General features: G+C 62.4%; 2 protein-coding genes across 4 annotated transcripts in view; both read right to left on the minus strand.

Moving 5' to 3' along the window:
• Positions 1-4,375: 4,375 nt before the first annotated feature.
• On the minus strand, positions 4,376-15,369 carry IHH (Indian hedgehog signaling molecule). Its single transcript, XM_086750797.1, has 3 exons — positions 15,067-15,369; positions 9,163-9,424; positions 4,376-6,320 (listed from the first exon to the last, which is right to left on the minus strand). The coding sequence occupies exons 1-3, from the start codon at positions 15,367-15,369 to the stop codon at positions 5,659-5,661; spliced, it is 1,227 nt and encodes a 408-aa protein (XP_086606923.1). The 3' UTR covers positions 4,376-5,658.
• Positions 15,370-20,251: 4,882 nt separating this feature from the next.
• The window catches only part of LOC104485798 (non-homologous end-joining factor 1), a 49,735-nt gene continuing 46,831 nt past the window's right edge, over positions 20,252-23,155 (minus strand). For 2 of the 3 annotated variants that reach the window (XM_086750839.1, XM_086750838.1), the window contains exons 6-8: positions 21,291-21,408; positions 20,996-21,099; positions 20,252-20,724 (exon numbers count right to left, since the gene is read on the minus strand). In XM_086750839.1, coding sequence (XP_086606965.1) covers positions 20,644-20,724; positions 20,996-21,099; positions 21,291-21,408 — 303 coding nt within the window. In that variant the 3' untranslated portion in view covers positions 20,252-20,643. Of the gene's footprint in view, positions 20,745-20,995; positions 21,100-21,290; positions 21,409-23,155 lie in introns of all 3 variants that reach the window. The other variant, XM_086750840.1, reaches the window with a different exon arrangement.

Here is a 23,155-nt window from a genome sequence, read left to right on the forward strand (position 1 = left end):
TGGGGAGGGGACGGCGCGCCCCAGCCCGCAGCAAGCCCCCAGCACCACTGCAGGGCCTCAGCCCACCCCGTGCCTCCCCAGCCCCTTGCGAGAAGACACAGCCCCCTCTATTCCGCCTAATTCCCTTCCTGGGCTGCGCTGTGACTGCAGCTGCTTGGCGGCGCTGAGCGTGGGTAGCACGCGGGAAGGAGATCTTGCGGGAAACGCAGACCAGGATTTTGTATGGAAAGTCCCCTGGGAACCTGCCTACTGTCCCTGAACGAGCTTCCCCAGCCCTTTGGGGAGGGGAGCCGTGGGGCAGCTTCGGCTGCTTTCGGAACAGCTTGCAATGCTCCCTGCTCCCGGGAGAGCCAGGGGCTGGTTTCAGCCATAGCAGAGAGTTTTTTCTTTGCCCTCTGGTTTTGGGGACATCTGAGCTAGTGGCAGGTTGGTATTGCAAGGTCCCTCTGCAAGCAGGAGTGCGAGGAGGGAGTGCACGTATTCTCTGTAAAACTTGAGTCTGTATCACAGGACTGCAGGAGCTGGGGATTTAGGAAAAAACACCGCACATCCCAGGAACAGCTTTCACGCCATGAGCATTAATATCACCAGTATCGGCCTCAAATCGTACAGAGCAGTGAGAATGAAGGTCTTTGCTGAAGCATTTCCCTGCACTGGACCCTTCCCCTTCTTCAGCACCTGTCACCCCTTCAAACGAAGCTCCGTCCCTGCTCAAACTCCCCAGAGGGCTGGGATGCTGTTTCCTTGATGCCGGGCTACTCCACTCCAACCCAACACCGGCTGCATTTCTGTTTCAGCCCTGCTCCGGATCTGGTTAGGTGACATGGAAAACTTACTGCAAGTTAGTCACTAGGCTCTGGAGTTGTTTATTTATTGACCATTTACAACTCTTCCCTCCATGACCACCTTTTCCCTCCTCATCCTTCCATCAAATTCAAGGGTAGCCTGTCTCACTCCCCTGTCCCACCTCATCCCATCCCATCTCGTCATCTCTGTCCCTTCACAGAGCCCGGTCCCTTCCAGTCAACTTCAGTCCTTCAAGTGTCTCTTCATTTCAGGAATGGACCCACCTTTTGCTGGTGGAAGGGTGACTCCCTGGAGGTTAGTGAAGAATTAGAAATAATTTAATTTACCTCCCTCTTTGGGCGCTTTGACGAGCTGAAAGGCCCCTTGTCAGGCAGCGAATCCATCTTCCTCCAGCCTTACATCAAATTTCATTCACTAATTAGAAACTCCTGCCCCGGAGCGTGCAGCTCCCACCCCGGCCACCCCTTCTCCCCACCAGCACCATTATGAAAATAAATCGTTCCATTAGCCGCATTGTTGTGGCTGTGGGGCCCAGCACTGGGAGTTATTAGAGCAGGAGGGAGGGCGTTGGATTAAGACGAATGATTTATTAAGGAAAAGGACCCTGATTAGATTCTTAGCCGTCCCCTGTGCACCGGCACATACTCGCACACCCCCGTCCCACTGCCCAGGGCACCCCGGAGCCTCTAGCCAAAGGCCAGTGCCGGATGGCTGTGGGTTTTCCCCAGGGCCGCATCCTGCTAGCTGCTCCCGTGGTGCTGGGAGCCTCCCTGTTTTGTACCGGGACGGTATACAAGGTAACGGCTAATGACTGCTGCCAGACCCGCCCGGCACAGTTTCCGACTGCCCCTCCCTGGCCCGGAGGGTAGGGGACCAGCAACACCACCTCCAGCTCTGCCTGCCCTGCAGTGGGGAGCTGCAGCGGGTGCTGGCTGGGTCCTGTTGCCCGGGGAGGAGATATGGGAGGGGAAAGGGGGGCTTTGGTGTGTTATCTCTGTACCCCATGCTGTGGGAGAGGGAGCTAGTGGATGTCCCTCCAGTGGGAGGGCTGGCAGGGCTCACTCTGGGTGGGGGGAGAGCAGGTCAGCCCCCTCCGTGGGTTCGGGGTGCTCTCTGCACCTGGGAGGTGTCGGGTGGGCATGGGTGCAGCGGTGGGCACTGCCGCGGGGTGCCCATGTCCTGTGGTCCTCACAGCTCCCCTTGCCGTCACCATGGGCCACGTGCACAGCCCCCTGCCTGTCCCTGGAGGGGACAGAGACCAGGGGCACAAGGACACCTCGGGGCAGAGGGGGTGGAGACGTTTGGGGCGCAGGGTGGGCTCCGCAGCCCACACCACACATCCTCTTGGGGCTCCCGTGGGCCCGGGGCCGGGGCACTGGGAGAGCTGGGTCCTGTCCCTGCCCCTGGAGCAGCAGCGCTCCGAAAAGTCATTAAACTAAATTACGCTAATGCGAGTGGGAGCGGGAGGCCGGTACGGGCTCCCTCTACGGGCACACGCGGCTGGCAGCGTGCGGGGCCGGCCCGGGCTGGGTGGCCTCCCCCGGGCTTTTTTTGAGGGGGAAAAGCTGTGGGTTGGTCTGTCCTGGCCAGGTGGGGTGGATCCCTGCAACCTGCTGGCCCGCTGCCCGCAGGTCCAGATATTTCGGGGTAAGTCCCCCCGATCACTGTCACAGCCCAGGCCATGGGGACCTGGTTGGACCCTGAGCTCCCGGACGGTGGGGATTTGGTCTTGGAGTCCCGCAGCATGCCCCACCCTGCTCTCATCTCCCGCCTGCAATGCTCAAAGGTGCAGTTCGCCACAAACAGGAGATGCTTTTGGGGTGCTCTGCTCCCACTCCCTGAGCCCTGATGCCCCCCACCCACCACCCCTGCCAGGACCCCAGCACTGAGTGCGCCAGTCTGGGACTGGGAACAGGTTTGGCTAGTGCTGCCACAGCAGAAGGCCACGGCTGGAGGGACAGACGGGAGAGGCGGGGATGGGGACGGAGTCCCCCCCTTGTTAACAACACCGGCCCCTGTAGCCTTTTCAAGGCTCTGAATAGGGGGTGGTGCCTCTTCTCCCCTGAATTTGTGGCTGGGAGGGGGGCTGTTGGCACTGGTTTAACATGCTCAGACAGGGCTGGAGGGATGCGGGGAGGATGCTACCCCAGATGGGAGCATGTGGGGGGTTTCTTCTGCTGCCACATGCCCTTCCTTTCCCTCCCGCCCACCATTCACATGGTAATGAGGACAAATTGATAGAGAGACATCCATTGTGGTACCCACCAGCCCGGCCCTTCTGCCGGCCACCCACCAGCATCCTCATCCATCACCACCCAGACGGAACACTGGTGGGACTCTGTCGCCCGGGACTGGCACCTTGGGAGATGGAGCTGCTTCAGGTGCCCACAAGCAGTGGGCAGGGTTCTCCTGGGGCTGAGTGATGAGGGTGGGGGGACATCGAGGGCAGGAAGAGCCCCCATAAGCCCTGTCTGTCAGCTGGACATCTTTTTGTCCTCACCATTGGACTTTATGGGGCTAGAGGGGAATTAATGGGGCTTCAGTAAAACTCTAGAATCTTATTTATGGGTGTCTTCCCTTCCTCTTGCTGCCCTGGGTCTAGCCTACAGCCAGAAGCCCCCCACTTTCCCTGCTTCCACCCCAAAGCAGCCCTCCAATACCCTGCAACATCCTCCTAATGGGGCAAAGAGCTGTTCCCCCATACTCACTAACACCCTAAAAACGTGGTGCCCACAGTGCCACGGGGATGGCACATCCTCTGCCCATGCATCCCCTGACTCCAGCTTCCCTCTCAGCCTGCTATGGCAGCCTGATTGAAATGTCACTCCATAAAGCGCCTCTCGAAAGCCTGACCCTGTGGCTCCCCCGGGGACCAATTTGTCCTTCTCTGTAATAAGAACCTAATTAAATTAGCTCAGCCGCCTCGCAGAGCCCTTAAATTAGCCTTGATGATGAGGGCACTCACTGACATCCTGCTGCTGAATTGCTCCGCACTCCACATGCTGTGGGGTCTGGGGAAAGCCCTGGGGGTACCCCGCTCCCAGCCCCCCTGGGGAGACCAGGGCAGCTTAGAGATGGGGTGGGGGGTGCATGGGTGGGACAGGTATGAGGAGGCTGTGTGGGGCCCTGGATGGTGGTCTGGGGAGGGAGAGTTTGCCCTTATAGGTGGGGGGCACTGGGGTGGCCAAATCTTGGTGCTAGGAAAGCACAAGCTGCCCTCTAGCCCTGCCTGCCCAGTTTATGATGGGCAGCAAGTGTCCCCAATCCCTGCCTGCCCTCCCCACACCACAGCTCAGAGCACCCGCCTGGGAGACGATGAATTTATTGGGCTGTGTCCCCGACCAGGAAAGGTACATCCAGTGAAGAGACAAAAATACACCTGCTGTCGGCCGCGCTCACGCTCTCTCACTTCGCCCTGGACAACAGTCAACATAAAAACTGTGCTTTAAAATAATCTTTAAATAATTTCTGCTCTCTGCTTAAAAAAAAAAATAATAATAATCATCCCCCCCCCCCCAAAGAAACAGCTTCCCCCCGCCCTCTCCCATCTCACCGTGCACATGCCCACACTGCCTCCCATCTATGGAACATACAAAGAGCAGATAAATAAATAGAGATGCGTAATGCTGCAGGAGCGACGTGGGTCAGAGCCTCCCAAGCCCCTTCACATCCTCTAACGTGGAGCCAGAGGAGGCTCTAGTTAGGATTTTTGTGGGGGGATGACCATGGCTGCATGGTTGAACCCCCCAGGTCCCAGGAGCGGGTGAGCAGCAATGAGTTACCCTGAGGGTTCGGGGTGCTGGGGGGTTGGGGAGATCAGGCCAGGCAGGATCTGGACCTTGGGGAGTTTTTTAGCTTTGGGGTGGGAAATGCACAGCTTTGGGCTGAGCCAGCTTGGGGCAGGTTGCTGGGAGGGCAAGGGAGGGAGCGCTTTCTCCCCAGCCGCTTTCCTTTCCCCAGCTCTGGCAAGCTGGGGCTGCAGCCCTGTCTTTCCCCACCGCTGCTCCCATGCCTCTCACACCCTCCTGCCCGCACGCCTGACTCTGCAGCCCTCTCTTGCCAGCTGGAGCCCCCCCATGCTGTCACAGCATCCCCACGGGCATGCCCGGCTACGTGGGTGCCACGGTGGCTTTGGGTAGAGCTTGGGGTCCAGCTCCCCAATCTCTCACTCCAGCAGCACTCATGTCACTGATTCAGGGGTCTCCTGCCAGAGCCGTGCCAGCCCCTCCAGTTCTGCCCATGCTTGGGCACCCCAGGCATATAGGGGCTGATTTTGGGTGCCCCCCTTCAGGGCAAGGGAAAGGCACAGTCCCAGTACCTGGGGACCCGCCTCCCAGTTGCCATGTCCCAGGGGTGGGAAAGCCATCGCCCACCTGGGCTGCCCAGCAAAGGGCCCTGGGCCCCCTCTCCCAAAGCCTCCCCACTGGACGCAGGCAGGCTGGGATGCAGGCTGGGAGCGCCGCAGAAGCAGCCTGCGGCCAGGAGCTCTCTCCTCTTCCCACTCCCCCTCGTCCATCAGACTTCCGTCATCAGCTAATCCCGCACACACACACGCACATCACACGCACACACACAAATAGCAGCATGTGGATCCAGCCGGGGGTACCCCTGTGTCTGAGGGGAACCCTTCGTGCCTCCCCCCTTCCCCAGGAACAGGGGGTGAGGAGGTCGTGGTGGGCATGGAGGAGGCACACTGGGGAGCCCCAGTGCCCCCCAACCAGGAGGTGGTTGTGCCCCAAGCAGGCAGGGCTGGAGGCAGCTCCCTATGGGCACCCAGCTTTGGGAGAGGGTGCTGGGCCCTGGTGAGCCACTGCCTCCACCAGCAGTGCCGGCCACAGCCGGGGCGCACCCTCAGCTCTCTGCCTGGGGTACCCCCAGTGGGTGGAAGCTGTCGGGGGGCAGGAGCAGCCTGCCCAGGCGGTAAAGCAGCCCCGAGTACCAGTGCACACCATCCCCTTGCACCCCTGACCACCCCACCAGGCTGTGGTAGAGCCGGAGTGGCCAGAAGGCCAGCTGTGCCAGATGTTGGTCCTGCACCAGGGCGAAGCACGAGGCCACCATGCCGTCCACCACCAGCGTCCCGTGGCTCGTCAGTGGGGCGTAGACTCCCACATCCCTCCGGTCCCACACCCTCACTACCTCAGCGGGCTGCAAACTGCCTTCCCCCACCACCACCAGCACAAAATGTCCAGGGCGCACATGGCTGGCAAAGGTGGGGCGGAAGCGGGCAGCGGGCACTGAGGCGTTCTCAGCCACGAAGAGCAGGTGGGTGGGCGTCAGGGCCAGATGCCGGGGTGGCTCCTGCGTCTCGATGACGTGGAAGGAGATGAGGGCACGGGGCTCCTTGTCCAGGAAAGCCAAGAAGTCGCTGTAGGTGGGCCTGCCCATCTCGTCCATTGCCAGCACCCGCTGGCCTGGGCGCAGAGCCCACAGCGGCGTCTGGACACCATCCTCCAGTGTTGCCAGCGCCTGCCCAGGGAAGCAGCCCCCCGTCTTTGCAGCGGCTGAGTGCTCTGCGCAGGGAGAGAGAGGACAGGAGGGTTACCCATTGGCCAGACTCCCAGCATCACCCTTCCACGACGCAGACACCCTCCCAGGCTGCCCGGCTTTGCCCACCCAGGGTCCCAAAACCTGCCTGGCGGTGGGAGCAGGGCACAGCCAGAGCCCTGAACACTCAAGACAGTGCCAGGGTGGGACACACACACACACACCAAAGCTCAAAAAAAGGGAGGCAGAACCCTGAGCCAGTGGCAGGCTGAGGAGCAGAGTGCCTGGTCACGCTCTACATCCCCACAGCATCCCCGTCCCCTGCAGTGCTGGGCCTGGGTGAGGATGCTGCAAGGAATGGTGCAGGGTGCAGTGCCCTCCCCCAGCACTGCAGCACCCCTCCACCCTGCACCGCAGCCCTGCTCCTTTCTCCAGTCTGCTTGCCCCTGTGCTGCTGATGCCAGCTAATGCCCTCTCTGAGCCGCAGGGAGATGTCGCAGCCTGTGGCCATCATCAGGCAAAAGCCACCAGCCTCCTGGGCAGGGCTTTGCTAGCAGTTGTCACAGGGTAAAGCACCCAAACTCTCTGGGGCTTGTCCCCTGGGATGGTGGCACTGCGGTCCCACCCTTCCCCAGATGAAAAGATGCAGCAAGCCACCAAGGGCCCATCCTGGCACTTAGCAAGGGAACCCTGGCTTCCCAAAGAACGGGGCTCAGCTCCCACAGCAGCCCTGGTCCCCCAAGCCCCAGCAACCCCCATGTTAGCATCTACATGATGCCCTCCCACCATCTGCCAGGGTCCTCTCACCCAGGGTCCTGCTTCTGGCCCTGCACAGCCCCAGCCTCGAGCTCCCAGCCCCTTGCAGCGCCCTCTCCCAGCTCCCCCAGATAATCCCTGAGTGTCCCCACCCAGATGCCACTGCCCCTCATCCCTCCCCAGCTTTGGGCAGAGCCAAATCCCAGCCCCCAGGCCCATGAAGAGAGGCATCCATCTCTGGGACAGAATCCTTTTATTGCTCAGATGAGGTGCAGTGTCTGCCCCCTGCCTTCCCTGGAGGCCAGGTCCCAAATCCTGCAACCTGCATCGCCGGGCAAGCGGCAGAGCCATGGGGAGGGGCTGGCAGGAGGGCAAGAGGGGCACCTGGCAGAAGTGGGGAGCACAGGCACTGGGCATGGAGGGGTGCACGGGGGGTGGGGGGGACCCCAAGGAGACGCAATACATACAACAGGCCACGTGGCCATCCGTACAAAAATAAAAGCCATTTACTAAGAGGCAGGGGCAGCCCGGCTGCCCTCTGTACACAGCTCTGGGGTGGGGGTGGGGGGCAGGGCGGGGGGTCAGGATATGCACCCCATAGCCTCCACCACGCACCCTTGGGCTCCCCATGGCCTTGGAGATAAATATGGGGGACGCAGAGCCCTGAGGAGCTGCTGCGGAGCGAGGGAGCTGTGGCCAGCCTCCAGAAGCCCTCCAGGGCCTCAGGGCCACGGTCTGCTGCCTGGGTCACAGTATCACTCTTCAGTCAGTCCAGGGGAGCAGCCCAGGGTTCAAGAGCCTCCGTCTTTCTCCAGGGGCACAGCCCCACTCCTCTGGCCAGCTCCACAGCTCTGAGGTCATGATCCTTGCTTCGGAGTCTGGCCCCACTCCTCCAGCCAGCCCCACGGGGTGCCCTGGGACACAGGAGCCCTGGTCTTTCGCCCACGCTTTGTCCCTCTTCTTCGGGGGCGCGTTGCTCCCTCTCTGCGGCGCAGTGGCCCCATCTCCATCGCCGGCCGGTGTTGGGCCCGTCCTGGCATCGGCACGGGGGAGCGGGTCAGCGCGGGGGGGCAGGCTGGCGTCTGGGGGTGTCAGGCCGCTGGCCACGGGCTAGGGCGGTAGGACAGGCAGAATGCGGTGGGAGCCGATCCCGGGGGCGAGAGGTGCAGGGCAGAACGGGCCCACCAGCCCTGGCACCGCCGCGGCACAGTGCGTGGCACACGGGTGGGCACGCGTGTGTGGCCACAGCCCTCTCCGTGTGCGTGTGCCTGCAGCCACCGAGGCCGCCTCTGTGTCCACGCAAGCCCACGCACAGGCAGAGCCCTTCCCGGCTTGTCCCGACACGGGCACGCAGCCGTCCGGGCAGCAGCACGACCCTCTCCTGGCGCGTGCTCGTGGGGCTGCGTGGCCAGTTCCTTGCGTGGGCCACTGCTGCCCTCTGCCGCCCGCAGCCAGCGCGGCCGCTCCGGCGGGGGCTGCGCGGGGCCCGGGGCTGCAGCATCGCCCCGAGCTGGGGAGGGAGGGGTCTTACACCCCACGCAATCCCGACCTGGCCACCGCTAGGGCCTGAGAGCAGCCACCCCGCCCCCCACCCACGGGGGGAAGCGAACACCAGCAGCGACGATAGCACCTCTCGCTCCAAACCAGCTCCCTCCGCCCCCAGCACCCCTCCCGCTCTGCTCCCCTTCTGCACGGCAGAGAGCGGATCCCAGGGCACCCTGCTCTGTCCCTGCCTGCGTGGCCTCGACCCTGGACGGGGCTGAACATGGGCAATTGGGCACGAAGGGACTGCAAGGGCAGGGGATAGATGCGACGGGCAGAGTTGGGGGGACAGGCTCGGGGAGAAGGGGATGTGGGGTGGGAATAGCAGGTGGGCAGAGAGGGTCAGTCAGGCCGCAGGTCCGTGGGAACCAGATGGGGAAATTTGTCCCACAGCACTGCTGGCCAGAGGTGTGCGACTCACCCCTCACCCGACTGTCTGCCCCAGATAGGGAAATAGGGCTGTGAGAGCCAGCACCCCCTCGGGAGTGCCCCAGCCAGCCAGGCTCCCCAGGCACGCTGCAACAGGGGAGCTGGACGCCAGCCCTGCTCATTGCCCCCCCCGGGCCTTACCTGACTTGACGGAGCAGTGGATGTGCGCCTTGGACTCGTAGTAGACCCAGTCAAAGCCAGCCTCCACGGCCAGGCGAGCCAGCATGCCGTATTTGTTGCGGTCCCGGTCCGAGGTCGTGATGTCCACGGCTCGGCCCTCGTAATGCAGCGACTCCTCTGAGTGGTGCCCGTCCTCGTCCCAGCCCTCCGTCACCCGCAGCTTCACCCCCGGCCACTGATTCATGACGGAGATGGCCAGGGAGTTCAAGCGGTCCTTGCAGCGCTGCAGGGCAGAGGGGCAGAGTCAGAAAAAGCTTTTTGGATGGGAGAGGATTAGCTGCTTTGTTGACAGGTTGTATCCCATCCTGAGTCCACAAAGCCTCTCTGGGTCCTCAGACCCTTTGGGGGCTGGTCCAGTAGAGGAAGAGCTGAGAACGTGAGGTGCCTTGGCCATCCCATGCCCTCCTGACTCCCTGCAGTGCCCGATACCCACTTGTTTGACAAAGTATGTCCCAAGGGTGCACACTCCATCGGGGTACCCATCTCGCCCTCCATCTCCCCCTCACTACCCAGCTTGTTGAAGAGCCTGTTGGGCAGCAGGGCCTTGGTCAGGGTGAACTACCCTCTCTGCTCCCAAGCTGAGACCTCGATGCCTCCTGGCTGGGAGGATCCCCCAGGGTCCCCAGCAAAGTTCCCCAGGCACAAACGAAACAGCCTGCCCAGTCCTCAGCACAGCGCTGCTTGGTATCACTCCTCAAGTCCTGAGGCACAAGGACGTTGCACTGAGCAGACTCATAGCTTCCTCCAGCCTCTGCTCACGGGGGAAACGCCAAACCCTCCCAAGAGCTCTGTTGTGCCGGAGCAGAAGTGATGTGGCATGAAGCCCCCTCCACCTCTCCCCACCACAAAGGCTGAGGAAAAGCAGAAGATCCCAAAAGCCCCAAACCTGGTGGCCATAGAGGTCACACAAGCAAGGCAACTGCCCTACCTTGTCCCCTCCTGCCAGGGGACTCCCCAGCAAGCAGAGGGATGCCAGCCCCAAACACTGGTGCTGCAACCCTCCCAACCTCACTGCCTGCTGACCCCAGCCACAGCTGCATTTCAGGGAGCAAACAAGCCTCTGTGCGCTTGGCTCGCGAAAGTACAACACGCACATCTGGTCCCTTTCCCTGCCGCAGAAGGAATGGCAGAGAGCTAGAAAAGGTGCAGGAAAAGCAACATGAGTGCTTCTACACAAAACCAGGTGAAAGGACTAGGCCTGTGCAGCCTGGAAAGGAGATGCTGGAGGGTCCTGGAGAGGACTATTAAATCAGGGTGAAAAACAGAACATTCATGGCCATGCAACAAGGCCAGTCCTGGGAAGCACTGGACAGCACCCTAAAAATCAGACACCAGAGGGGACATTTTCATGTGATGCCCAGATCAGCGCTGGAACCCCCTGGCACAGGATGCCATGGGCGGTGGGACACAGTCACAGTGAGCAGGAGCCAGGGCTATAAAATGCGATGCTGGCTACACCCACTAGCTCAGAAATGCCCCAGCACTGCTTCCGCAGGGAGCTGCTCCCCAAAAAAGTGGGGCCCTCACCCTGTCCCCCAGCATCTGCTCCAGTCCAGGGGAGGTGAGCACTGCTGCTCTCGGGGAAACCCACTTGCTCTTGGCAGGGTCTGGGCCCCGGGAAGGGCAGTGCCAGGCAGGCCTTTGTCCCGCATGAGGCGGGGGAACACCTCTGCCCTTGTCCCACAGAGCCATGGGTGTGGGGAGATAAACCAGGAAGGTGTTGGACAAACAGTTGCCAGGTGAGGGGAGGAGGAGGAGGGTGGGGAATGACTTTTGTCCCCATCCAACACCACCGTGGTGCCACTTGGCACAAGCAGCTCCCAAAGTCCCCGGCCCCACAGGGACACCACTGAGAGGGGCAGCAAGGAGGTTCAGGGCTGAAGGCAAGCAGGGAGACCCCAGTACCCCCTGCATCCCGCAAGCCATCCCTCCAGGTGTCCTCTTGCTGCTCCCATGCCAGCACTCTGCTCTGGGCACCCATCCTGTCCTCACCGCCAGCCCCTCTGTCCTGCGAGGGCACCCTGCCCACACACAGACCCGTCCCCAGCCGGCCACACCGCCTGCCATCAGCCCCTGGGGCAAGGCCACCCTTCGCTAATGGGACCCACCTTGTCCCCTGCATGTGCCTCTCCCAGTACAGGCCCAGCCCAAGGGTCCCACTTTCCCCTCCCTGGGCACACAGAGACAAGGCAGAGGCCCGGAGCACCCTGCCTGGACCGGCGACTCTGCCTGTGCCTTTGGTGGCCAGCAGGTGTCAGAGCACCGGCACGGAGCCGGTACCGGCGGGCGGGGAGCGACGGGCAAGGAGCTGGCATGGATGGGCAGGGAACGGGCAACCACGAGCAGGGAGCGGCAGGGATGAGCAGGGATGAGTAGGGAGCAGGGTGGGATGGGCAAGGGCAAACGGATGGGGATGGGCAGGGAGCAGGCACAGGAGGCAGGGAGAAGACAGCGGTGGGCAGGGATGGTCGGGGATGGCCAGGGATGGCCAGGGATGGGCAAGGAGCAGGCAGCGATGGACAAGGTGCAGGCATGGGCATGAGGTGCTGGTGTAGATGGGCAGAGAGCAGGAAGGGACAGATGCTGCCTGCCCAGGGGCTCTGCTGCCTGCACAGATAAGTAGGCAGGGACCAAGGAACCTGTGAGCATGGGTTGTTTGCAGGTTTTCTGCTTTCCAGGGGCTGCAGGAGACCTCACTTCCTCCCCAGGCACAGCCCTGAGGGACTTCAGCATCCTCGGGGACCAAGGTGACCATGCCTGCCTGTGTGGCACAGTGCCCCTCTTGCTTAGGGGTGAACACAAGGTCCCACAAGGTGACTGCAAAGATGTGGCAGTGCCACCATGGCCCACGGGCCTTGAGGAGTCCAGGCTGGGGTGGGATGTCCAAGCTCAGCATTGAGCCCTGGCCATGGCTCATCAGCCCCAGTGCTGCTCTGATGAACAGCCAGGAGGCTGAAACCCATGCAACCGGCACATAGCAGAGTTTAGGGGAAAGGTGAGTGGTGACAGTGAGGGGGGCACAGCTTGTCCGTGTAGTGGTGCAGGTGACCAGGCACCCCTAGGCCACATGCAGGATGAGCGCCCATGCCATCACACTGAGCTGGGTGGCAATGTGCCGTTGTTCATGTCACAGTGGAGACCCTGCGGATGTTGAGCTGGGTTGAGCAGAGATATTCTCCCTGCAGACCAGCATCGGCATCTCCCTTCTTGTGCCCAGACTGGGGACAGAACCATGACCTGTGGGGGAAGGCAAACCCCTTTGGGAAAGCAGCAGGTCTGGAAGGAAGGGCACAGCCAGCAGGGACGCCAAGGCCACCTCAGAAGAGGTACGCAGGGCACTCAAATCTGACCACAGCCTTAGTACAGAGGTTGTGGGTGGAGCGTGTTTAGACACAGCTATCCACCATGTCCAGAGCCTGGCCAGGAAAGAAAGGCTCCCAGTAGCATCTCCCCAGGTGAGGTTTCTCGCAAAGGAAACCAAGAGTCCTATCCCAAGGTCTCCATGAGCAACTCCTCACCACTGCAAGAACAGTCTCCACACCAGTTGGGCCAATGGTGGCTGCAAGAGGTGATGGCTGGAGTAGGGAGAGGCTCAGGGTTGGGATTCCATGGGGACAGGGGGCCCAGGACATTCCTGGGCCAGGCTGCCGAGGAGAGGTGAGGCGGGCTTTGCCTTCAGCCTTATCTCAGCACCTCCGAGTGGGACCAGCAAGAGCAAACACACTGGAATTCTTGAGGAAGATGAAACGATAAAGGAAAGGCAGGCAGAGAGCAGCACTACCCACCCCCCCAAGCAGGCGGCATCTTCCGGCTGCCTGGGACACCCAGACCCTTGGACTTGGGGAAAGAAAACAGGTTTGAAGTGAGTCAACAGCAGTAAAAGCCAGAGCACTAGGGGAAGGGACAAGGAGTTGGGTCAATGGCCTTTCCCAACCCATAGCAACAAAAGGCATGGTGCCAGAGACAGAGGTCCTGCATCTGGGGACATCTGCCACAGCCAGGGGCCACGGGACAAGCCCAGAGGGCTGTGGGATGGCAGCAAGCTACCAGAAGTCATGCTGCCTCTACAGCAATGGGGACATTTCCCTACAGAGATGCCCAAGGGACCATCTGTGCATGGATGTGGAGTGGCCAGGGATCCTGGGAGGGTAAGAACCCTCATTTGGGCAACTCAAGAGGACCGGGGAGCTTGCAGGTACCCTGCCAACAATGCAGCAGGACGAAGAGAAGTGTGGAACCGGCAGGTGGGACATGAGCCCTCTCTCTCTCAGGGGTGCAGGGGCGCACTAGCTGGGTTAGGGCAGGTGGTGGGAGCACTGTCAAGAGCAAATGCAGCCAGAAGCACTCTCTTGCCTCCAGCTCAAGTAATCCGATGTTACCTGCTTCCCCAATGCACAGACCAGCAGAGCTCACCGCTTCCTCGACATCTCTGGGAGATGCAGGCTCCAGCTCAACCCCGGGGCTCCAGCAACCAGCAACCATGACTTGTGCAACTCCCCAAGCTCGGTGCTGCCTCACAGGGAGCTCCGGTCCCCCTGCTGCAGTCCCCAGCCTGAGAACTGCCCTGGACCATGGCCCCTGCCCTCAGGGACCTGCCCCCGGGGCACGCAGGGTTGCAGAGCTGTCAAGCCAGCACCCAAGCAGCTTCTCCTGCCGCCGTTACCAACACCTCAGCCAGAAACCATGGCCAGAGCCCCCTCAGCGCCTGCCACCACTGCCATTCGCACTCACCCGCTCGCCAGCCCCAGGCTGGAAGGTGCAGCGGTCAGCGGGGCAGCCCCGGTTCCCCCACTCCCTGCCTCCCCCGGGAGCTCGCTCAGGCTGTAACCCAGCGCTGAGGCTGGTGGCCAGGTTTCTTAGCAAGGCCGTGCAGCTCCTTATCTGCATTCCTGAAACCCTCAGGCATTCTCCTGGCAATATTAAAACACAGAGTAACCTTCGTCCAGCATCACCCCCCCACCCGCTGCCGTCCTCTGTCCCCCACACCCCTCCTTCCCGCTGGCCCAGGGCACTTGTAAGCTGGCTGCAGCAGGGCATTGGCAATAACAGGTTGTCCCCGTTCCCAGGCGCCGCAAGCTGAGGGCAACCTCCATCAGGCACCCTTCACCGTCCCACCCGAGACACATAGGAATGGGGCGCTAAGGCATGGCACAGGGTTTTGGCAGCAGAGCAGGACAAGGATGACACTCCAGCAAGGGCTTCCGGAGGCAGAGCAGAGGGGCAAGGGCAGGATGGGTGCAGCGAGGCAGGGTGCACTCCGGCTGGGGAACAGCGTAGCATAGCACTGCCGGCTCAGGGGTGGCTTGGCAGGATGCTGCCAGATCGGTGGCAGCATAGCATGGCCCAGGGGGCACCAGCGCCAGACGCTGCCAGCTTAAGGGACAGGGGGACGTGGGTTGGGGCAGGTTGCTGCCACCTGAGGGGACAGGACACAGGACAGCGGGGCAGGGTGCTGCCAGCTCAAGGGACAGGCGGACATGGCTTGGGGGACAGCTCGGGAGGCACAGGAGCACATCTAGGGGTGCAGCAGGCATTGGGTACCACTGGGTCCGAGTAGCAGCGGGGCAGGGTGCTGCCATCCCGGAGGACAAGGCGCTGCCGTACCGAGGCGCAGGGGGACGGGCTGCCCAGCCGAAGGGGCAGAGCTTTGCAGCGCCCGGCGCAGCGAGATGCCCGCCCTGCACAGCCCACCAGCCCGGCTCGGGCACCAGGATGCCCGGGACAGGACGGGGAACCCGCAGCGCCGCTGTTGCCCGCGCTGCCCCGGGAGAACGGGGCGCGGGGAGCGCCCGGGCAGTCCCGCTGCCCGCAGGTGCCCGGGGCGGGGGTGGCGGGGGGAAGAAGCGTGCGGCTGCGGGGCCGTACCTGGGTCATGAGCCGGTCGGCGCCGGTGTTCTCCTCGTCCTTGAAGATGATATCGGGGTTGTAGTTGGGGGTGAGCTCCTTGAAGCGCTCCGAGTTACGCGCGATCTTGCCCTCGTAGCGGCCGCTGGCCCCCAGAGTCTTCTCGGGAACGTTGGGGCTGAACTGTTTGTAGGCGAGCGGGATGAGCTTGCGGGGCGGGCGGCGGCGGCTGCCCACCACCCTGCCCGGCCCGCACCCGCGCACGGCCGGCGCCAGCAGCAGCGCGCACCCGCTCAGCAGCAGCAGCAGCCGCGCCGGTTTCATGGCGCGCCCGGCGGCCCCGGGGCGGCCCGGGGGACCGGCGGCTCCGGGGGCCCCGCTAGGCTCGGCCGCCGCTCCCACCGACCGCCCCGGGGCTCCCCATGCGGCGCGCAGCCGGCGGGGCAGGTGCCGGTACCGGTACCGGTGGCGGCGGCGGGGCGCAGTGGGTGCCCGGCGGCGGGTGTGCTCCGGCTGCCCGGTGCGGCGGGCCGGTGTCGGCCCGCTCTGAGCTGCCGTGGCCCGGCGGCGGCAATAAATAGCGAAGGGCCGTTTGTTTTGGCAGGCGAGCGGTCGCTTGCGGGGCGCGGGGCTCGGCGCTGCCGGAGCCCCCCGCGGTTTGCGCACCGGCGGTCAGGAGCTGGAGCCGGAGCCGCCGCTGCCTCCGCTCCCCGGGCAGGAGTGAGAGGGGAAATTGAAGAGATCCGGGACCGGGAACCGCCAGGACCGCACCCTGCCCGTGTCCCAGCCTCCCAGCGCCCTCCCTCCCTCGCCTCCTCCCCGCGGAACCTGCCCCGGGCCGCCCGCAGCCTCCTCCCCCCCCCGCCCCGCGGCCAGCAGCCCACCCCGCCGTGGGTGCCCGCAGTCACCTGCCCCCCCCCCACCCCGGGACAGCCCCACCGCTGCTCCGAGGTACGCCCGGCGCGCCGCAATGCCCCCACTGGCACTCTACCCCACGGGGCGTCCCGCGGGGGCTCCCCCGCGGCGGCGTGGGCGCAGGGTGGCACCCCTGGGGCTCCGGCCCCCGCCGCGCCGCCTGCTCGCCAGGGGCCCGGGCCTGCGGGCGGGGATCAAACAGAGCAGGGAGGCAGCTGGTTGAAATTTAACCACAATATTCTCGCTCCCCATTGTTTCCAGGGAGGCCCGATATTTCCACAACAGGATTATGGCATCTGATTAACTCGCTGAGACAACAATGAGGGGCTGGGATGGGCTTCCCCTTCTAGCTGCCAAAAGGGGAAAGTAAATACAACACCCTGATTTCAGGAGCAAGGGCTTGCAGGGCCCCCCCGGTTCTCCCCTAGCTGTGTGGTGGGGATGGGTCCGGCATGGTTCTTCTTGCACCACCTCTGGCTCTCTGGGACCTTCCCAGGTGAGACAGGGCCTTGGGACGCCCCCCCATGCACACAGCTCTCAGGGATGTCTCCTCGCCAGCTCTTTGGTGGGCACAGGGCACGGGACATTCCTAGGGACGCACAGAGAGGCCAGGCTGGAACGGCCCAGCTCTGGCTGCAGGGCCTCAGTGGGACCAAGCAGCTCAGGCAAGAAGGATGCAGACTGGGGAGCCAGCAGCACCCGTGGGCTTGGGATGCTGCTATCCAGTGGACCATTCCCTTTGCAGGAACTGCAGGCAAAGTGGAGCTGGCCAGAGGCATCTCCATCAGATTTTCATACGCAGCAGCTGCACTCCGTCAGGTCTTTGGGTACCTAACATCAGTGCCCAGAGCCTCTGTGAAGTCCTTGCCACTGTGTGGGATGGTGAGGCTGTCCTGCTGCTCCTGCAATTGGTGAAGCAAGAGGGTCTGGCCAGCAGCCCCAGGCCACCCCACTTCCACAGCTCTTCAGCGGAGCATCCTTAAGGGCATCAGCAGCAGAGAAGCAGAGGGGACATGCCACAACACCGCTCCCCATTCTCACCCCTGGCTTTCCAGGGCTGCAGAAGGGGAGCAGTTCTCTGTGCATCATGGACACAGGAAAATTGGAGTCTGGGCTAGGTCCATAGGGTCCCCCCAGCTTGTTCGAGCCCAGCTCCCCACCTTGTTCATCACTGCCATGAGGGAGCAGTGAACAGGATCATCTGGGGTGACGCTGGGTCTAGGGGTGCAGGGCATTCCCAGGCCGAAGTGTGCGGTGGCTGACAATGCCCAAACCCAGACCTCCAAACAACCTCTGCAGCCTGCCAGCATGCAGCCTGTGTGTCATGCCTGTCTGTCCCCCTCACAGCAGCTCTGGGCTGACAGCAGCCATGCCCACCCCTCACTGGTACAAAATTCATGTCCCACGGAGGCCCAGGGCTGCAGACAGGGATCTCTGTAGGTGACAGCAGCTCCTACCCATGCAGGCACCTCGGCATCCTGCATTGGCTCTGGCCACAGCAAGCAGTGACAGTGTCCTGTCACTAGGCACAGAGTCTGTTTCCTCCCAGCGGAGCAGGGACCTGCTGGGCTGGTTGGGCTCCTGCACAGGACACGGGACACAGGAGAATCACTCCCACTCACAGGAGAATCAATCGCACTCATTAACAGCCCTGTGCTGATGAAGAGCAGCCTCTCAGGAACTGTCTCAGTTCCAAGCATCCCTTGGTCCTGCCCCAGCTCTGCTATCCTGTGCTGGTTGCAGGGGTGGCTCTGCGACTGGGAACCCTGCCTCAGGTTCCCACACCTTCCAGGGGGCTAAGACAGACTGTAGGAGCACTGTTGCCCATGGTGTCAGCATTCCCAAAGGCAGCTCCTGTCCTTGCCAGGCAAAGCCCACTGGCACACGGTGCCAAAGTGGGACAGCAGCTCAGGGCAGCGGAGAGGGGGCTGGAAGTTGTGACAGAGTCTCTCTTAACTGGAGGATGAGAGGGAATTTCTGAGCAGAGAGCTGGTGGGAAGGGATGCCGGCCAGCACAGCACTGTGGCACAGGGAGGAATTACCTTCCAGCAGAGTTGGGGGAGATGCAGTGCCCATCCCTGTATCGCACTGCATCTCCCATCGCTCATTCACCCTGGTGCTGCCAGGATGCCCAGGCACCACACTCTGCTCCTGCCTGCATCCCGACCTTGTCCGAGTCCCTCCTTCCTCTGCACCCCAGCTTTCCCCACCCTACCCCTGCCCCGAGCGGGAGGGCAGCGTCCCGCAGACACCTCGCTGGGCTCCCAAGGCTGCCCGGGGCAGGGGACGCGGGGCTGGCCCACGGGCGAGCGGGCGAGCGGGCAGCGGAGCCGGACGATGCAGTCTAGGTGGTGCTATTTCTCTATTTTTGCACTGGACGGGTTTGGGATTTTCCTCTCCCCATTCGCTGCCTTGGTCGTCTTCTTCTCCCTCTCTCTCTCTCTCTTTTTTTTTTTTCCTCTTTTCCTTTTCTAAAAATACTTGACAGCGATTGAAAGGTCCCTTTAATCGAGGCCACAGAGCCCTTATTAAGGGCACGGGTCGGGGTGCTGGGCCGTGCCCAGCATAACGGCTTCATTAAACCCTGCGAAAACTAATATTTATGGAATCAAATTTATGGAGGCCGAGGCCGAACTTGTGGCCTTTAATGTGTGTCGGGAGCTCAAATCCAGCCGGCTCCAGGGAGGAGGGGGTGGGGACAGGGAAGGAGACCCCAGCGGGACAGGATGGGACAATGAGTGGTGACACTCCCCGGAGCCGGCGGCAACCTGGGCCAGGGAGGCACCGGTAGCCCCACGCTGGAGTCTGGGGGACTGGGGTCCCCGCGGTGCCCTGGGGAGTGTTGGAAGAGCTTTTTCCCACTAGTGTCTTCACTCTCCTGCTTTTATTTACCCCACATCCATACTCCTGCAGCCCCACCTTGCCTTGCCTTGGGAGCAGGGCGAGCGGAGCAGGATCTGTCCGTGCAGCAAGTCTTTACCCCCAGCCCATACCTGCCGGGGTGCTCGCCCACCCCGTGGGCACAGGGCTTCAGGGCCGCCCAGGAGGGCTTATCCTGTAGCGTGACAGGGCTCATGAGCAACACCCCTGAAGCATCCCTGCAACAGCTCCCATGAGCTGAGCACCTTAGGGAGAATCAGACACTGTCAGGGTGCAGCTGGCAGCCAGGACGACTCAGGGGTGCAGGTGCTGGTTTGCAGTGTCTGCTCCCCTAGAGAGCCCACCAGCCACTGGCACAGTGGGATGGGAATGCCCCCCTCCCTCAGCCCCATGTGATGTCCCCTCAGCCCCAAAGGAGACAGATGAGCCAAATGTCCGCTCTGGGGTGACAAACTCTCCTCCTGCAGGTCCTGGTGTGCACAGAGAAGCAGCAGAAAGCCCAGGATAAACAGAGAGCTGGGGGACCCAGACTGGGACAGAGCAGCTCCCAAGCGAAGAGACAGAGCCCGTGTGGATGGAGCAGAGGTTGAACCAAGGGAACAACTTGGTGACAAAGGACACACAAAACATAAAGCTGCTAAACTGCTGCCCTGGTCCTACCCAGCCAGCAGCAGCATCCTCCCTGGGGTCAAGAGCCCGTCAGGCAAACGCACAGCTGCCAGGGTAAGATGCTGGGAGAAGGCAGGATACGTAGCTACGGCTGTTGGCACAAGGTCCCCATCCCATGGCTTCCCCTTCCCACAACCCAGCCTGCCCCGCACGCTGCTCCCTCAGAGAGGAAATATAAAAAGCAACCAGCTACTCTCACCCTGGGACTGGCCAGCCGTGGCCCAGCAAAGGCCCTTTCATTCCCCTTCCACATACACAGGGGCTGCTCCGGATGTTTTTATTTCCCCCGTGCTGCCCAGGAGAGCAGGCAGCGTGACTGCGGCTGGCAGAGCCCCAGGGACTGGGGCAGTTGGGGGAATGGGTCCCTACCCCAGGCGAGCGGCACCGCGGGCTGCAGCCTGCCTGCAGCAGTGCTGCCTGGCTCTCGGCTGCTGTGTTAGGACCCGACTTGGGCACAAGAGTGGGGTCCCAGCCCCAAAGGAAGCACGTGGACACAAGGGTTAGAAGAGGAGAGCAGAGATGGATGGATGGATGGATGGATGGATGGACGGGGTGTGGAGGGGCAGATGTGGTGCTTTGTGTCCAGAGAGCATCTATAACTTGCTGTCATGAGCTGCTGTCACCTCACCACCCAGGGTCACTGGGACAGCAGGACTGGCCTGAGTAGCAACCAATGGCAGTGGGGGCTGCACCCCTGCCTGGACACTGTGGGCCCAGAGAAGACAGAGCAGGAGAGGGAATCTCACCCAGACACAGCCCTTTATTGCAAATCCACATGAGTGCAGGGTGGGCTGTCATCTAGCCAAACCCCATGGCCTCACCGGAGCCCCAGCTCTCCCACACCCACCAGACAGCATCCTCCCTGCTCCCTCCAGGTCCAGCGCAGGCTTCATTGTGGGGCAGCCTGGGCAAGCTCTGCACCAGGGAAGAGGTAGAAAAGTGGTTCCTGAGACACCACTGAAGGAACAAGATATCACATCTCCCTAGCTGGAGACACTTCGGGAGGCGACCATGACCCGGACAGGGTCGGCTGGGACGTGCAGGAGAGGAGGCAGAGGATGCACGGGTGCTCTGTGCTGCCTCTTTCAGATGCTGGGGGGAGCAGAGACCCTCAGGGTGGGTGGCAACGACTTTTCAGCTGAAGAGCCCCTTCGCCTTCTTCGGCTTGGCCTTGGCCGCAGGCAGCCGGGGCTTCTGAGCTGGGGAGGATGTTGGCTGGAAGCAAAGCAGAGGCACTGTCAGACCACCCTGGGGCTTCACACAGGATGGATGCATGTGTTTGGGTGTGCAAACCACACACACACACACGTGTGCAACGGACCCACACACTCCCCAGCCAAGATGCATGGCGTAGGATGGGCTAGGAAGCGAGCTGAGACCCCAGCCCATCCTGGAGAGGTACAGAGTTGGGATGCGAGGAGGGAAGGGAGGTGCGGGCCCCATCCTGCCATTGGCACGGAGAGGTTATTTCTAGAGCTCCACTCACCGTGGCTCCCTCACTGGAAGATGCTGTTTCATCCTCCTGGGATGGAGGTGGTGGAGAGGAGTGCTCCACAGCCTCTACAGTGGGCACTGGATCCTTGGTGTCTTCTGGTACCAACAGAAAGAGATGCAATTCAGGACTGAGATGAGGGAGCACAGGGCATCACCCAAACCCACACCAGGAATGACGCCTGAGTGGGGGAGCTCAGCCCGTGAGGGGAAAGCAAATGGGGAGACTTGCACAGGATGACCTGCATCCAGGGCCCCACTCCCCATCCCACAGCCATGGCGCTCCTCACCTGAGCGCTGCCGTTTCCGAGCCTGCTTGGCCTCCTGTTGTGACACCGCCACATAGAGCTGCTGCAGAGCAGAAGCGAACGCCTGTCCCTCTTCCACAGCGCAGATCTGCGGCAGGCTCTGCGGGAGAGAGCAGAGGCACCGTCACCCTGCCAGGAAACCACTGCTGGGAGCCGGTTCCTGCCAGGGTGCCGCAGTGGGGCAGCTGTGCATCCCTTTGCCCATCAGGCTTCATCTGCTTCCCTCCAGAGACTGCGGCATGGCTTGCGGGGCGAGCCAGCTCTAGTGATGGGCAGGATGTGTCTGCTCCCAGCCACGCACACACACACACACACACGCACACGCGTGTGCGCACACCCGCTCCAGCCCATGAGCTGCCTTCCCATTCAGAGACAGCCTGCGGAGGCTTGCGAGTCATTCATAAAACGCCGGAGATAAGATCACACAGGAAGGGTTGTGGCTTCCCTGGCGGGAGCAGCGCGGGGACCGCGGCTGGCCGATAAGGACAGCGAGCGGCAGGGCTGGGACCTCGGCACGAGGTGGGGACGAGGAACCTCTGCCTGCCATGACTGCCTCCAGCGACGTCTGTGTGGGGAGCACAAGCTGTCCCCGGTGGCCCCATGGCAAGTAAGGGCGATGAGGCGGTGAGACGATGGACGCTCAGTGAACCTCACACAGCACACAGCCAGCAAACACACACATTGCAGGGATGGGGAAACACGTGTGTGTGCCCTGGAGGGGGGGCTGTGTGGGGCACGGTGTGGGTGCACGTGTGCAGTGAGTGTGAGCATGCGTGTGCATGCGGGGGCTGTGTGCGCGGCAGTGTGTAGGTGGGCATGTCTCTGGGTGCACACGTGGCTGGTTGTGCGGCTGTGTGTGTGTGTGCGTGTCAAAGGTCTGTGCACTAATCTCTGCGCCGCTCCGCACCCTGACAGCAGGAGAACAAAGTGTAACAGATAAGGCTGGATCCTCTCCGGGCCAGAGGAGCGGGCAGGGGATGGGGACGCTCAGACCCACTAAAGGCCAGAGTCCAAAGCCTGGCTGCAGCTTCCCAGTGGCAGAAAGGGCAGGCTGAGCCCCCCTCGCAGCTCCCCGCTGGACGCGGAGGGAGGGCAGGGCTGACACCAGGGTGGGTTGGCTGCTGCCCAGAAAGATGCCTTCCCAACAGATCTCATCCCCGAAAGACCCCTTAGCTGTAGGACATGCATGGCACCCGGGTCTGCTTCTGGCCAGCTTCTGTGCAGCACCTACTGTGTCCCTGCCCACCGCCACAGGAGGGAGCGGTGCTCTGGTCCCAGCGCCCTGCCAGTATCCCTGGGATTGCTTGCCACTGGGCAAACACATCTCTCAATGCCTCTGAGCCCAGTCTCTGAGCCCTGAGCTGTGCTGGCCCATCTCAAGGTCCTGCAGAGGAGGAGGGATGCTGAACTCCTCGGACACCCCTGCAATGCTCTTGCCCTGGGTGTCTCAGCCCTGTGGGGCCTGGGTTGCACCTGAGGTTGCAAAAGCGGTGTCCGAGGCTGGGAAGGCAACTGCACTTCAAAGGCAGGAGAGGGGCTGGCAAGGGGTGGCCGACACAGCCCAGATCAAAGGCGCAAGTTGGAGTCATAATTCAGAGAAAAGCAAACAGCAGCTCCCAGGAAAGCCGGGGATGGTGGCGGAGCGAGCAAAGTGTACCAGATAGCACTGCGCGGGTCAATGCCCCAGGAGGGCAGGAGAGTCCCCTGCAAAGCCACCCGGCCCTGGGTGCCACCACTCTGCTGCCCACCCCCTCTCTCTGGCACAAGCGGTCCCTGGGGAGTGCCAGGGCAGTGGAGCAGGCTGCTCACCCAGGCGTAGGGTCTTGCCCACCCCTCTTCAGTCCAAC

Source organism: Chlamydotis macqueenii, chromosome 6 (assembly GCF_036417535.1).
Source record: "Chlamydotis macqueenii isolate bChlMac1 chromosome 6, bChlMac1.mat, whole genome shotgun sequence".
Lineage (NCBI taxonomy): Eukaryota > Metazoa > Chordata > Aves > Otidiformes > Otididae > Chlamydotis > Chlamydotis macqueenii.